This window comes from Pimephales promelas, chromosome 10 (assembly GCF_988280905.1).
Source record: "Pimephales promelas chromosome 10, fPimPro1.hap1.1, whole genome shotgun sequence".
Classification (NCBI taxonomy): domain Eukaryota; kingdom Metazoa; phylum Chordata; class Actinopteri; order Cypriniformes; family Leuciscidae; genus Pimephales; species Pimephales promelas.
The window spans coordinates 23,177,300-23,194,023 of record NC_142778.1 but is presented as its reverse complement, the minus strand read 5'-3'; the positions used below and the strand labels follow the sequence as shown (position 1 = coordinate 23,194,023).

Below are 16,724 nucleotides of genomic sequence, written 5' to 3'. Positions count from 1 at the left end.
AAACGTCAATTAAAACTCATATTCAGGAGGGTTGATGTGAGTTCAAAGTGGATGGCAAGAATAAAATATCAGGAGACGGCAGCCAGAGGATCTAGTTCAATATGGGTTTTGTAAACTTTAATAAAAGGCTTCAAAGACGATTCAAAGAGGTGTGACAGTCAACACTCACAGGCAATTTCACGCTAAGGGATGGCTTGAGAGAATTGGACTGTGTGTGTGTCATTAGTGACCTTTAATCTGAGACGAGAGATTTAACAGTATAACGCTCTGTAGGTAGAGCACTAAACCAGAGGAACAGTCTGCCCAGGTCATCTTGAAGACAGACCATTAATCAAAGGTGTTGAGTTTCCATTCAGAACACATGAACCAAGGCAAAACACATTCGGATTACAGTGTGTGTGTGTGTGTGGACACCAGAAATGATAGGTATTATTATTGTTTAACCTAGATTTTCCCAATTTGGTTTCATACCTCACTAAAAAGAAAAGTAACGCAAATTAACGTGAAGTAAATTATTGTCATGATGGAGTAGAAACGACGAGGATCCACATGCACTCAACATCGATAGTAACAACACACAAACTCACAAAAGCCCCTTTCACACAATGCGTTGATCCCGGGAAATTCCCGGGAAATTGCCAGAACGCCTTCTGTGTGAACGCAAAAACGACCCGGGATTGATACCGGCATCGATGCCGGGTTGGGGACCTAGTAACATTCCTGGAATCAGTCCCGGAACGCGCGCTGTGTGAACAAAAGCCAGGACCAATGCCGTAAGGGGTGTGTCATAGTGACGACACTCGTGCCATCGCGCGACTCTGTTGCTCTTATAAGAAAGTTTGTGTTCGTCATCCACAAAGAAAGGACGAACAAATGTCTGCAAACTGAAACAAAGCAGAAACCAGGAGCTCCTCACTATCCGCACTGATGCTGAGAACGTTCACCAGCTTTGCAGTGTACATGTTTTCGACGGGTACGTTACACATCTCATCCTGATGTCATGTGCCTTTCCGGGATCTTTACAGGTTGTGTGTGAACGCACTCACAGATCCCAGGAAATCACTGGCAGTGTGAATGAACCGAAATCAAACAATCCCGGGACAAATGCCAGGTCACATTATCCGTGTATTTTCCGGAATTTATGTGTGAAAGGGGCTAAAGACTGGACTAAGGCCATGTCCATACTAATATGTTTTTATCTGAAAACATATGTTTTTCTCTCCGGTTTGGCCTTCCGTCCACACCGAGATGGCAATGAAAACATAGATTTTGAAAAACGCTCTCCAAATTGGACGTCGTTTTTATGTTGTAGTGTGGACTGTGAAGCCAGTGGTATTTGAAAATGATGACGCAAGTTTAGTCATGTGATCCATGTTGTACCAATTAGATATTCATGTTTACCGGTATTGTGCCTGTTAGTGCTATTCACTTTTACACTGATGATAAAATGTGTTACTTTGTACACTCTTCATATCACAGTCCTGCACAGATGACAGAAAATGTACTCATCGTGTTGCGTTTTAGACCAAACATATGGTGACTGAGTGCCACCTGGACGCATCAGTGATAGTGAGATATTTTGCTAAATAAAGTGATCCTGTGTGAAGAATTGTGTGATAAGTTGTTATTTTTCCATCTGTATCATCTCGGTGAGCTTTTGTGAGGTTTCACGCATGCCGATTAAGGTGAATTTTAGAAGTTTCTCATCCACACTAAGGCCCTGTTTACACGACAACGCTCGCGGGTGAAAACGTAAAAAATATTTTATCGGCTGTGCCTTTCGTTTATACCGCGACGGCATTTTTGAGGCTTAAAAACGCAAAAAAAGTGAAACCACCCTTCAGAGTGGAAATCTTAAAAACGCTCCACCACCGCGTTCCCGTGTAAACGGTAAAAACGCAAAAGTATGCTTGACAGTGAAGGTTGTACTCAGGCGTATGGACTTGGTGTTGTTGTAGTATGCATTTCTAGCCGCCTGAAGTGTGAATTTCATACACTTTTGCGTCACCTTTTTGCACGCGGATTTCCCACACAAAACGCTCGTCTAAACACAGAATAAAAAGTGATGACGCAACGCCACTTTTGCGTTTTCTTTTCAGAATCGTTTCCGTGTAAACATAGCCTAAAACGTCGGAAAACATCTGAAAACGCTAGTGTGGACGGGGAGTGTTTACGAAAATGCCGTTTTCCAATGTTAGAAAATAAGGGGGCGTGGCTAATCTGAAACACCTGGGGAGACTAATAAACATGACAGGGAACTGATAAATATGAAAAGACAGGGGAACACAGACTGACATCACAACAAGTATAGTAAAGTATAGGAAAAAATATTTGTATTTAATATATATCTTGTTGTAACATTTTGTAATTATAGCAACATTTTAACTTTATTATTACTTTATAATAATTTATATTATTATTACTATTATTCATATACATTATATAAATGAACACAAAATGATGAAATAAGTCCAGAATGGAGAAATATAGTAAAATAAATAATTATATTATTGAATCAGTCAGATACCAATATGTTTCAGTGTTATCAGTTCCACTGGTCTTACATTTTACAGTAACCTATTACTTGCTTCATTTTATGGATCTGACACAAACATCTTTCAGAGGGGCAATGGGGTCATGTGACTATTTACACCACCCATGTTAAAAGTGAAGAACATATCGTTCCAATTTATAGTTTGAATAAAATACATCCACCAACCCTTTGAAGAACCTATAAAATTACATTTTGGTCGCAAGTGTGACTTCAATGTCCCGTCAAATGTGACGGGATTACACTAAATGAAATATTAAGCAAAACAAATCAAATTGTCTCACACACTCACCAATCAGCATGGAAGCAGTCAGCAGTTTGGGGTCATAGGGACTCTTTCCACGGCCATTCTCAAAGTTTGACGACCCTAGGCGAAAGATGCTGTCCTGGATAGAAAACAAGCACACAATCAATCTTACGCAAATCCACAAAGAAACATTCATCAAGTTTCATTCACGTTTCATTGTTAAACACTTCTTGAAAGGCTGCTCAGTGATTCGCTTACAGGGAGGAGAAATTTTATGGTCTTACATGTGACCACTAAATAATCAAAAGTCACACAACAATGTGACCGAATAGAATAGCCGATAAACTGTGAAAGATTAACTGATGTGATGAGTTTACCTCTGGACGTTTGCCCACTTCCACATAAGCACAGACGGGATGGAAGGATCCTGTTCCACACACATACAAGTGCGTCTGGTTAAACGGCTGCAGAACCTTTATGAAGTTAGAGCACTCCTTCTGCAGAGAGAGCGAAAGAGTCAACATCAACATTGCATTTAATGATCAGAAAACAACATTTATATTGATATAGGCAATATTTTACCAACAGAAACTTCCAAAACAACGGTCTTGAACTTGACAGAGAGAAAAGCAAACTAAATCAGTGGTGCACCAGCATTTCATGATTCACGGTCGTCACTGCGTTCTCAGATAAATAAACACATCCCATCTGTGTCAACAAATGGCAACAGACACAGACAGCTTATCATACACACACACACACACACACACACACACGTTTTCATGTTTTATGCGGACTTCCAATGAACGTAATGATTTTTATATTGTGCAGACCGTACTATTCCATAACTCTACCACTAAACCTACCCATCACACAAAACTCTTGAATCTTTAGATTTTCAAAACACTTAATTTAGTATGATTTACAAGCCGTTTTCCTCATGAGGACTACATATAGGCTACCATGTACGAACACAAACACACTGGCACAAGTATTTTGGATACTTAAGGGTACTCTTATACTTAAGGGCACACTTAATGTCAACAAAATCCAAAATAGCAATATATATATATATATATATATATATATATATATATATATATATATATATATATATATATATATATATATATATATATATATATACTGTATATAGGCCTATATTTTTTACATATACATAAAGCTAAAAATGCATTTGTATGCAAAAAAAAAATCCATTTAAAATAAAATAACTATTAATCAAAGAATCCTGAAAAAAAATAATACACATTTATTTTAAAATGTAAGAATTTTACATATTGTACATACATGTGTTTTTAATAAATAAATAGAGCCTTGGTAAGTATAACTGTCCTTCAAAAACATAAACAAACAAACAAACAAACAAACAAACAAACAAATAAATAAATAAATAAATAAATAAATAAATAAATAAATAAATAAATAAATAAATAAATAAATAAATAAATAAATAAATAAATCTTACTTACCCTAAACTTTTTTTTTCTGGTAGCAATCTAGTTAGTGGAACACAACTAATGTACTGACCTAAACCCGTAATTACTCTGCTAGGACACGTGTGAAATTGAGGGGAAATTATTCATACATGCACAAACCATGACTTTCAAATGCTCAATATTCCTCAATAACCTTCAATATTATAGGGCCCAAACATACAGTAGGTTAATGTTGCATGATGTGTTTGTTACATTGTAATCTGTGGACTAATCCAATCATCTTTTGCCCTATAATATTGAATAAGTCCCCTGTTTATTGTGGCAAAAGGATGTAACGTCTGTAAGTATGCATCAAAATCCTGCTTTCTCACACATGCAGCAGAATTCCACACACAGCGGCACGGGCTCACAGCTGACCAACACACTCCCACAAAGCGCTTCATTAAAAGGAAAATATTACTACAGCTGAAATTGTTTTTCAGCAGGGTGTTTAGTGCTTTTGCAGGGAAACCCTGTTATGGGCATCCAGAGCTCCAGTGGCCTATACTCTCAGGGATATTGTGTGTGTTTGTCAGCTGCACTGTAGCCTCTGAGCTGGGATTTTGCCTATGGAAATGTGTGTGTGTGTGTGTGTGTGTGTGTGTGTATGTTCAGAAGCTCCTCAGTTGTGTTAAAGCCACGTGTCTGAGCAAGCCTCATCTGGAACGGACTGAAGTGACTCATCCGATGTGGAAAAGGTTTAAAGAAAAGTATGACAACATATAATACGTGACTCAAAGATCTGGCTTCTTATTCTACCCCATCAATATTGTAATGATAGCAGAAACTAAATATGTACAATGAAACAAACAGATATTACACTGTATACAAGTAGTTATTTGTTAATGTATTTGTTAATGGGAATACTTATACTTATACTTATTTAAACCGACATGTCATCAGGACAAAAATTTTAATTGTTTTAATTAAAATTTAAGTTCTCCAATCAGTGTTGCTGGTTTCTATTCTTTATAGTGGTTTGTTATTTCCATGCACCTTGTTTGATAGTGAAATTGCACAATAACCAATACGAAAATCAGTTTTTAGAGATTTTAAAAGGTTGCTTTGTCCATGCACACTTCTATCTTGGGTTTACCAAGGCCTATCTGTAATGAAATGTAATGCAATTAAATGTAATGTAATAAAATATTATATAAATAGTAATTTAGTTAAAAATAAGTTTATTTCATTTCCAGAGACTATTTGACCTAACATGGAGCACTGCCGCCAACATAAATGGAAGTTTTTGTCCACGATGATCATTGATCTCACTCCTTTTTTGTTTCTTACAAATCTCGGCTTAGATCCTTCAACATAACCAGCAGTTTTCTGCCTTCCTCGTCCATCAAAAGGGCCTGAAATTGACATTGTCCCACTTCACTTCAAACAAGCCTCAGTCAATTTGTCTCTTTTCACCGGGACTCCTCTGTTCACATAAAAGCCATCTTTCAGTGAGTACCCTGCTATTCATTGAGACATGTTTACATCAAAATCTCACACAATGCATGTTATTGCAATTCAAATAAGCACCATTGAGAACCAACCAACCTTATGGTCTCTTTATGATGCTAACAGGGCCGAGTGCTGCTTTCTATGGCTCTATATGTTCAAGGCAGCGCCTCGGGCAGGATCTGCATTGGAATTTATGAGAGCTATGCCTGGAAAGTGTTTACACACCGTTGTCCCACAATTCAGTGATTTGTTTTTTTGTTCATCATTTCATTGACATCTGCTGAGCTTATCTTTTGGGAGAAACTTTTAACACTGTTTGTGAAAGCAACAGATGGATGACAGACAAGCTCAGCTTTACCTTCTCAGAGGTTCCTGTCAAAAGTTCCTGTTTTTTTTTTTTTACATTTAAAAAAACATTAACATTACATTTACTTTCAATAAAAAAGGTATTTTGTTATTTTGAAATCTGATGTAGTACTATGTAGACATATTGTTTTTGAAGAAGTCTCGTTTGTATTTATTTGACTAAAAATACAGTAAAGCAGATATACTGTAAAATATTGTGACAATTTGAAATAAATTTTTTCTATTTTAATAGATTTTAAAATGTAATTAGAGGCGAAACATCAATGATGCGGCACCTATTGTAATTGTTAGCGGATTGCTTCTTCTTCCGCTCTGGAAATCTACGGCTGCCCATAGAACAGCTTGCGGGAAAGTTACAAAATTTGGCACACAAATAGAAGACAGCTTGAATTGTCAACATAGAAAATTTGGAGTCTCTAACTCAATCCATTTGGGTGCCACCAACTGTCTAAAAATGCACTCACGTTTATGCTAATAACTACCATTTCGAATTTTCCGGGGAAAAAATAAAAAAAAACTTGTCAAATTCCTCCTAGGCCGTTGCTCTGATTTTCACAAATGTCGAACCAGATCATCTTCAGACCATGCAGTCAAAAAGTTATGGAATTCAAGTTGATTTGTCAAACTGTTCTCGAGTAACACACAAACGAATTCGACGAAGAGCAAGCCAAAATAAACGGCTATATCTCAGCAATGCTTCTGACCAAACTTGACCGGAGGCTACCTGAACAATTTCAGCACAGTGTCACCTAGTGGTCAGGAGCTCTTTTTGTTTATAACTTCTGAACGGTTTGGCAAAAAGTCACAAACATGACTTTATCGACAGATTCTGTTCTTAAAAAGGGTGGGAAAATATCATTATTACTGGTTTTGGTAAAATAAACATTATTAAAGTGCGAAATTCTTGTGCATAATCTTTATTATGCCCTGCATTTCTGTAGTTTCATCTTGTTTATAAATCACACATACAGTAAAAAAAAATGTGCTATACAGAGAAATATATGAGAGGTGAACCAGTGAGAAGGTGGAATGGTGCAGACAAACAAGCAATTCAATGCATCAGTGAAGTCTATCCGACAGATCTCAGGGTTATGGAGGGGACAGAATTTAAAAAAAACAAAAAGCTAAAGAAAAGCACTTACCTGGACGTCCTTCCCAGCCCACTTGCATTCATCTCTTCGAGAAGGTGAAGAAGGCCAGGATATCTACCAGTCAGAGAGAGAGAAAGAGACAGAAAGTTAAAGGGGAAAGATTACTGGGACATCTTTTGTTGGAAGCTTCTAGTTGTATAACCTAACTCTTTTTTATTTCCTTAAAGCTATGCTCTGGTTGTCTAACCCTCAGAGAACCACAGTAGCAACCTAGTTGTTTATAGCTAATAAATAATACACATTTTCATACTAAAAACTGGTTAAAATCGAATGAAGCAGCAGTTCACTATATGCAATGTGGCATAGAAACAAGTTAAGCAGGAACATATTTACAATTTTAATCACGTGTGCAACACACACATCAAAGTACTGATAACCATTTTGGAATGAATTTAGCAATCTTAAAAAAGTGTATATATAATATTTATAATAATAAAATTTAGTTTTATTACTCACACATGAGAGGCTATTCAGCATAGATCATACATATTGCACATGATTTTCAACATAGTCTAAGGAAACTTCTGAATGTATGACGGCATTTTTTTCTGACAAAAGTTTGGAGTTGGCTGCATTAGACCAAAAATATAGTAACAATTTTAATATTGTGAACAATTATTAAAAATTCAAAATAAAAGATTTATATGTGAATTTATTTTAAAATAAAATTTATTCCTGTGATGTCAGAGCTACATTTTCAGCATAATTTCTCATCTCCAGTGTCACATGATCATTCAGAACTCATTCTAATATACTCATTTGCTGCTCAATAAAAAACTTTTTTTTATTCTTTCATGAACATCATTTATTCATTTTCGTAACAGATGAAATCCTTATGAAAAAATATATTAATTTCTTTAAAAAAAAAAAACTTTACAGATGTGTAAATCTTAGAAATTGTGTAAGAGGGCTTCATTGGGGAAAAGTAATGGAAGTGTATTAGTTTCTATGGGACTGCTGTCACAGCGAGTTACGTTCTCCCTGTGGCTGGAGAGCGTTGAGTAATACAGCTCCTGATGGCAGTGCAGAGGCTTTTGGTTCTCGAGCCCCTGCCCTTTATCAAACTCAATCAAACAAATATCAATGATAATATTGTGGAGAAAAAAAATGCATTTGATTATAATTAACATGGCAATGTGTACAAAACTAAAGTAGCCTAGCCTAAATTCACGCTTATTTACGTTTCTGTCAGTCTGAGGTGCCGTTGACATAACGTGTTGCTGTGGGTTAACTGTCTTGCTTCGGACTTGACTAAAGAGTTCAGCCTCCGTTTTCCAAGGTCGAAAACTCTAGAGTAGGCTAGTGTGTGTGGTCGGCAGGCACAACCGCAGCGAAGGTAAACAAACACTTTGTTCTGTTACACATAGGTCTAAATCAAGATATAACGTAGGCCTAAATCAAATTGTCTGACAATGAATAGAGTAGGCAATTTCAGAATCACTCTATCATGATACTATCGATATGATGTACAACATTGTAGACAGTTGCGAGTACACCAGAATCCTATACAATTATTCTTGCCTCTCTAAATGTTTACCTAATAGTGTGTAGGCAATACAAGTCACTTGTATTTTGTCTACGTATATTGATACACCGTTTACTATGCAGTAACCATAATTATAACGTAGATAATTATGCATCAATAGTATAATAGCAGAATACTGGTCAAAAAATGTAGTCACGACTAATTTAATGTTTTTTTTTTTTTTTTTTTTTTTTTTTTTTTTAAAGAAGTCTTTTATGCGTATCAAGCCTGTATTTATTTGATCAAAAAACAGAAAGAATTATTACAAATTAAATTAATACTTTTATATTTTAATATACTTAAAACAAATATCATTTATTTCTGTTATGCAAAGCTGGATTTTCAACAGCCATTATTCCAGACTTTAGTGTCACATGATTCTTCAGAAATCATTCTAATATGCTGATTTATTATCAATGTTGGAAATGTTGGTTGTTTTTCATTGATGAATAAAAAGTTAAATAGAACAACATTAAATTCAATTAAAATAGATTTTTTTATAAGTCTTTACTGTCACTTTAGCATCAATTTAGCATACTCCATCAGTTTTTGTTTTGTTTTGTTTTTTTAAAGAAAGAAAGAAAATGACTGACCCCAAACTTTTGAATGGTTGTGTATTGGTACAAAATATTTATATTTTAAGCTGTTATTTAAAAAAAAAAAAAAAGTATCACAGGTTATAAGTAGACTATAATAGAAAACAATTATTTTAAATTGTAGTAATATTTCACAATATTACTGTATTAAATAATATATGAAAAATATTGAAAATAGTAGTATAATTCAAACTTTTGGCTATAATACAAGGCTATATATATATATATATATATATATATATATATATATATATATATATATAGCCCCTGTAAGATATCTGACTAAAGTAATTTTTTTAGGATAACTTATATATCCTGCATTTCCACATATGGTAACATTTATGTTACCTTTGTTCTGTGAAGGTTATGTTTATAAAGTATATAAGCTAAAGTGGGCTGTGGTTTTGCCCTGGTACCGTTTGTCTGTACTTCGCTGTGTTTATTTTGTTCATTATTTATCCAGGTGAATGGATAGCAGCTCTCAGCCAGACTCTATGTGATCAGTTTGACAGCTTTACTCTGAAATATTCATACTCTTTTCGCTAGAAACAGATCCCCCTGTGTGCTGATGTGTTCATGTTTGTATGGGCAGAGAGAGAGCGAGAGAGAGAAAACAAGAGAAAAAGAGAGACTAAAAGTACATCTATTTTACATAGAACTTTTATGTGTTATGTGTTGTGTTATATGAAATGTATTAGCTTTAATTTGTTAGCAGTGACGGTTTAAAACGGATGAAAACGGCTTTGCACATCCATACAACTAACAAATCTACATCAATTTAATTTGAATGATGTCCTATGTGCAGTGCTGCTCACCAAAAATGGTTTAATAGCTCTTCTAACCCCCTTTTCTTACCAGTTGCTGGTCCATGTTGATGTCCACCAAGTTGAAGGACAGCACATGGTCCTTTGCCCCCACAAAAAGCCGACCTCTCTCCTCGTCCAATAAAAATGTGTGATAGGCAGAGCTGTTGGCCAATCCATTGAAAGTGAGCAGGTTGTTGGACTCCAACATTTCTGTGGGGAAAAAACAACAACAAAAAAACATTGTATATAGGATTTATTGCACATTATTTGTCCAGGAGAAATGGTTTTCAACAAACTTCGAAAGCAAACACTGAGAGTATAATTAAATAAACATTTGCTGAGCTTTCAAATATGCCAATAATATGCAAAAACTTGATGTTTGATCTTCATTTGAGAGTTATAAGGCTGATGGGAAGACTGAAAGATGGACTTTGGCACTGACAGCGAACAGCTCAGCAGGGACGGCAGCTCTCCTCTAGTGTGTGTGAGACGTGTGACTGTGGTTTTGGCTAAAATACAGCTGGGAAAGTTGGCGGTGCTCAAGCATACACATAGATATTTGCTTGTAGATTTAGCTTTTGTTCTTTATACAGTGTTTTTTTTTTCTACATAGAGCAAATAACTGAATGAAGCCAAGCCATGAAAAACATGAGCAATCTGTATAAATTAGTTTCAAGTAGCTTCAAAACATTGATGGGACACATTTGCTAGAGATTTCTTATTTAATTTCTTTCTTTCTTTATTATTTCTTTCATTTACTCATCCTTGTGTTTCAAACATCACTTTGAAAGAATCATTCTACGGTGGCTGTCAAGCCACAAGAAAGCACAATAAAAATACCATGACAAACTATCAAGCCTTCTGAAGACATGCAGCAGAGCTTTGTGTGATAAACATATTTAAATGTTATCTTCACATTTCAATTTGAAAATGTGCATGCAGAGACGATATCTGGCTACAGTGAATTTTCAGTGAATAATGACTAACAATTTTATCTCTTTGCCTCAAACAAATCTATTTTATTGCCTCATTAGACTGGGAATAATTATCACGGGTAGCCGTAGCAAAGAGACCAACATTTGCCCATTCAACATTGTCCGGGAAGCAGAGACACTCTGGACTAAAAACACATTACTTTTATGGCATTCTCATAGAACATTATACATTTATATTATTCATTTCAGCTAAATGATTACTATTAGGCTGCATAGATTAGGTCACACTTCCTACAACACCCGATGTACTCATTACATCACAAGAAGAATGGCATTTATACGCTAAAGTTAGTCTTTACATTTATTCCGAGGACTACTAAGTCAAGATCAGATGGTGAACCTGCGCTTGGACATGACCACAACACATCCCTGAAGGCCTCATGGACACCTCAACAAACTCGTTCCATACCGGCGTAATGACCTCCAACCAGATGGAACTGGATAAATATTGTGAATATTTAATTTAATTTTTTTTTTTTTTTTTTTTTAATATTTAATTTTTTTGTTTTTCTCCATTCTGTCACCTGATGGAGTTTTGGTTCCTTGCCACTGTTGCCTTGGCTTTTGAATTGCTTAGTTGGGGACATTTAATATACTTACTTCAGGTGGATGATGACGCAATTTTAGAAACAAAGTGCGTGTATTATTTTCATGTTATCACCGTGAAGCTGCTTTGATACAATCTCTATTGTAAAAAAGCGCTATATATATATAAATAAAGGTGACTTGACCAAAAAAAAAAAAAAAAGCATGTGTGATGCAGAAAGACAATTAAAATAATATTTAATAAACACCAGGAAGAATTTCAAGCAGTAAAGGTGTGAGAATAATTAGAGACTATGACAAATGATGGGTAACCATTAGTAAAAATAACAATGATTCAATTTTATGGATTTTTTTATACCCTTTTAATAGGGTTAGAGAGCACTTTTGAGTTTCTGAACTCAAAAGAACACTGTGAACATGCTGCATAACATTACCTTAAATTCCACAGAAGAAAGAAAGTCATACCATGACACGAGGCTGAGTAAAGGACAAGAGAATTTCTCTCGTGAACTATTTCTTTAAGAGTTACGGCATTTGTCCTTAAGGGAAGTAAGATTTTCCCTGCCGTCACATTTAAATAGCTCTCCAGAACTTCTATGTCAGAACAGAATTCAATGTGACAGAAGATTTTTTCAAAGAGCCTGAATGGAAAAAGAGGAAGAAGAGGATAAATTAAAGAGTGAAAGAGGAGAGTGTGAGAATGGAAAGAAAAAAATCCGTGGAGTGGCACAGAGGAGAAGAGAAGAGCAGGATGGCGAGAGGTTAAGATTAGGGTTGAGATGACTGGGAGAGGACAGCGAGACGAGAGGAGAAAGAGAGAATGACAGTGAATCTCTCACTCGGGTTTAGAGAGCTCATTTTGGAGTGCCTGTGGTGTTTCCATTTGGCACCAGGACTAAAAAACATTTAGAATGCCTTTTACACACTCAGACACACTTGAAACACCAGGAATTCATCTCGCCATCACTTTAGTGTGCATTCACACACATACTCAGGCTTTTTCTAAGACAAAAACGGTGCCTCTTAAAATACAAACTGTTCAGAAAGCTATAATCTGCCCATTAACCGAGAACACACACAAAATCAAACACTTTTTTTACTATCTCTGTGTCCTCAGGGTTAGTTCACCCAAAAATGAAAATTTTGTCCTCAGACATTTCGTTCCAAACCCACAAGTATGTTCATCTTCAGAACACAAATGAAGATGTTTTAGGTCAGTAGACTTGAAGGGACATAATCTTCACTTAGCCTACTGAACAAAAGTCTTGAGGATGAGCAATTGATGTTTTAAATTTTAGGTGAACTATTGTTTAAACATGGTCAAATGTGTTAAACAGAGCAATATTATTCATAGCTTAAAACATTAGCTAATTAGCAAAACTGTAAACCAAATATCATAAGTGAAATGCATGTTTTTGCATAGATCCATATCATTGGACATACAACTCTGCAGTTCAAAGCAATGCATTTTGCAATAGAGCCCGACCGATAAAGGATTTTGAAGGCCGATACCGATACAAATATTTTTGGGTTTTAAATCCGATATTCCGATATATCGGCCGATATTTTATTTATTTATTTATTTATTTAAACTGGACATGATAGTCACAAATTTTGTCATGCTTATTTGAGTTAAGAGAACTGATGGGGATGTTCCTTTAATTGTTATTCAAGCAATGTATGTATCGTGACCAACTCAACGAGTGTTGCCAACAGGAACGGTGTAGAGTGCCCTCTGGTGGACAAACTATACAACTCCAACACTTATGACATGGTTCAAGCGTGTTTCGTCCTTTTTTATTTTATTTTTGAAATATTCATTTATCGACCATTATAACTGCCGATACCGATAGTTTGGAAAATGCCTAATATCGGTCTGCCGATATATCGGTCTGGCTCTATTTTGCAATCAAGTGGACAATGTATAGGACTTTTGTGGAGTGTATGACTATATATTTCTCTTACTGTGAAGAAATAGAGCACAAAGGTCAATGTTTCCTCTGTCACTGAAACATCAGTTGAATTATGTCATTGTTGCCATCACAATCTCTCTTTCCTCTTTTTAATCCTTATTTTAATATGTTTTATGATCACTTCTCCTTCCTCATGTGTAAACGAGTGACTTTGTGCATTTGGTGGTTTCATATGAATGTGTAACATCAACTGACACTGGCGGTGTCATTGGATTGTCAAGTGTCCGCTTGCGTAACGCACTTACACGAAACAGACACACCAACACATTCAGCAAGAACACACACAAATACCCTCTAAAATCTCAAAAGGGCTCCATCAACAGTGTTGGGAGTAACGCATTACAAAATAAATACATTACAGTAACATATTACTTTTTGCTGTAACGCAGTAGTGTAAGGCATTACTAATCAATTTTCAGTAATATTTTACTCGTTACATGTTCAATGAGGCTTGTATTACAGTTGTATTACAGTGTATTGTCTGCTTTTATTTCTTGAAAGGCAACAGACTATGTGAAAGTTTTAAAGCAGTCTTTTAGTGCCAGTTCAGAGCGGTCGCGCCTGTAACATTGTTTTTTCCTCATAAATGCGAACACGAAAACTAAAATAAAATGAATATTTTAAGTTATATGGAGACTGGAGAGCCAACCCTTCCTCATCCGATTTGCGCAGTGTAATTAACAGAATTACCAAAATATATTTTGCCTCCTATTTTTTTTTTTGTCACGCATGAATGTCTTTTCCCTAATATTAAAAATAAAACATAGACTGATATTTGTCTAATGTCTGGAGTCCTTTAAGGAAGTAGCCTATATACGTTTCAATACATGTATTTTCTGAGAATTTTTATTTCAAGTTTTGACTGCAAATGTCATGTCCATAATGCTGGACTTCCCCAATTTTAAATAATATATCCTAGACTAGTTTTGTGGTGTAGGTCTACGTATTTTATAATGTTAACTTCAAATACTAATAGCCTAATTTAAAGATAAGGCAGCATTGGATCTGGACGGTAAGGAGAATAACGCTGGAGTTGGAAGAGGTGTGTCGCGAATCTGTAGGTTCGTGGATCTGAGTCGTGTGGCGAATCGCGATTTCGGTTTCATATTGCATATCGTTACAGCCCCAATGTTAAGTTCTACTTAGTTATTTTGGTGAAAGTAACTCAAAAGTAATACATGAGTAATGTAACGCATTACAATTCTGAGACAGTAATATTGTAAGGTAATGAATTACTTTTAAATAACAGTAACAAGTAATACCTAATGTATTACAGTTTGGAAGTAACTTGCACAACACTGTCCATCAACAATCACAAACACTCACTTTTCAAGAGGAAATTAACAGTGCACTTGATTATTGTTATCGGGATTTTGCAAAGCATTTGAACAAATAGTCTGTGTATATACAAAATGTGTTTGTGTGATCGTTTTGAAACAGTGCGGCTTTGTTTTTCTTGTGTGCGTCATTATAGAAACAATAAATCAATCAACTTTACACAAGTTTTTAATCAGTCAGGAGAAAACATGGCATGATGTAATGTTTACATTTATTAGCACCTCTGTTATGATACTGACAGTTGCCAAGCCATTAAAAAACACAGAAATCAGATTCCAAAGGTACAACATCATGTAAGTAGTTCATGATTCAACTCATTGTGCATGTCTTAGTGAGCGTGGGATCAGGTAGACGTGCGAGAAGAGCGTTTAATTGGGCTTGGCAATCAAATGCCATCTGAGAACATAAAGTTTCCAACCTTGAGTAAAAAAAACTGATTCTGCATTAAAAGAACATGAGATTAATTATTTAACTGCCAAGTAAAAACGTACTTTTTTAATCAGTTATGTCCTACTCTCTCTCTCGCACACACACAAACACACACAGAGAGAGAGAGAGCACTGACAAAGACTTGACGTGCCTGTGGTGACATTTTTGCTAAATGATTTTAAGTAGTTTCTTGTACACTTCCAAAATGAAATAACAAGTGAGTGATGTGCAGAGTATGTTTTATCTGGAACAGATGAACGTGAATCTGGCCACGTTTTGTCAAGCCAGTTCATTGCTCTATTGCGTTTGAAAATAATATAGCACCTACACTACACCATACACTGATATTGTTATAAAAGCAAATGTGAGATAAAAACCAACCCAACAAACACAGAACGTTCCCCTAACGTTCCCGAATGGTCCCATGAGGTTCTTTTTTGGGAACCAAACAAAAACGTTATAGGAACGTTCCATGTAGATTATTTTTAGGTTCCATTTTTATAACGTAAGGAGAACGTTCTGGGAACGTTCCCCTAACCTTAAGGGAAAGTTCTAGGAACGTTCTGTGAACCAAAAACTAATGTTCCCAGAACCTAAATTTGTTTGCTGGGAAGGGGGTAATCCATCAGCCAGAAGTTGAAGCCTCGCAGGGGCCGCCATTGTAGCAGAACTTCACCTGCTGTTAGCATCCCATTGACTCCCATTCATTTTGGCGTCACTTTGACGGCGAATAACTTTACATCTGAGGCGTCCAAAGACTCCATTTGTCCTTTATTTATTTCTAAAGAAACACGACAATGTATAAAAGGCTCCATTACCTTGTATCTTACAGGTTATAGCCCCGTAGAAGCAGTTTTTGTTAAATTAGGCTAACGATTGCATCATAACAAATTGACTCTCCGTCGCACAGTAGAGAAATTACCGTATAGACAGGAGAAGCTTGCATGCAATTGGGGGGACGTGGAGGCATAAAGTCTGCTAAAGTCGAGGGAGAAGCCCATAGAGAGTATTAAAGTTGATCCTGCTGCTACCTCATGGACAGCTAATACTCAACTCTCTCCATCTCTGTGAGATTCGGAAGGGAATTATTCAGATTTCACTCGGCACAGCTACCAGAAGATGTACAGGTTGCTCACGTGACAGGCTCAGTTTGAGCTTGCGCAGTACACCTGGCGATCAGCTTTTAATGGGCTTCAATTTTCTTTGTTGAAATCAATGGTGTCGCTGTGTCTATTTCTTTCACTGTCTACCCG

General features: G+C 35.9%; 1 protein-coding gene across 3 annotated transcripts in view; it reads right to left on the bottom strand.

The window, feature by feature from the left end:
- sema3ab (sema domain, immunoglobulin domain (Ig), short basic domain, secreted, (semaphorin) 3Ab) overlaps nt 1-16,724 on the bottom strand; it is a 113,844-nt gene that overhangs the window by 16,884 nt on the left and 80,236 nt on the right. For all 3 annotated transcript variants that reach the window (XM_089116327.1, XM_089116328.1, XM_039650420.2), the window contains 4 exons: nt 10,240-10,400; nt 7,255-7,317; nt 3,176-3,295; nt 2,844-2,937 (listed from right to left, as the gene is read on the bottom strand). In XM_089116327.1, coding sequence (XP_088972453.1) covers nt 2,844-2,937; nt 3,176-3,295; nt 7,255-7,317; nt 10,240-10,400 — 438 coding nt within the window. The remainder of the gene's footprint in view (nt 1-2,843; nt 2,938-3,175; nt 3,296-7,254; nt 7,318-10,239; nt 10,401-16,724) is intronic.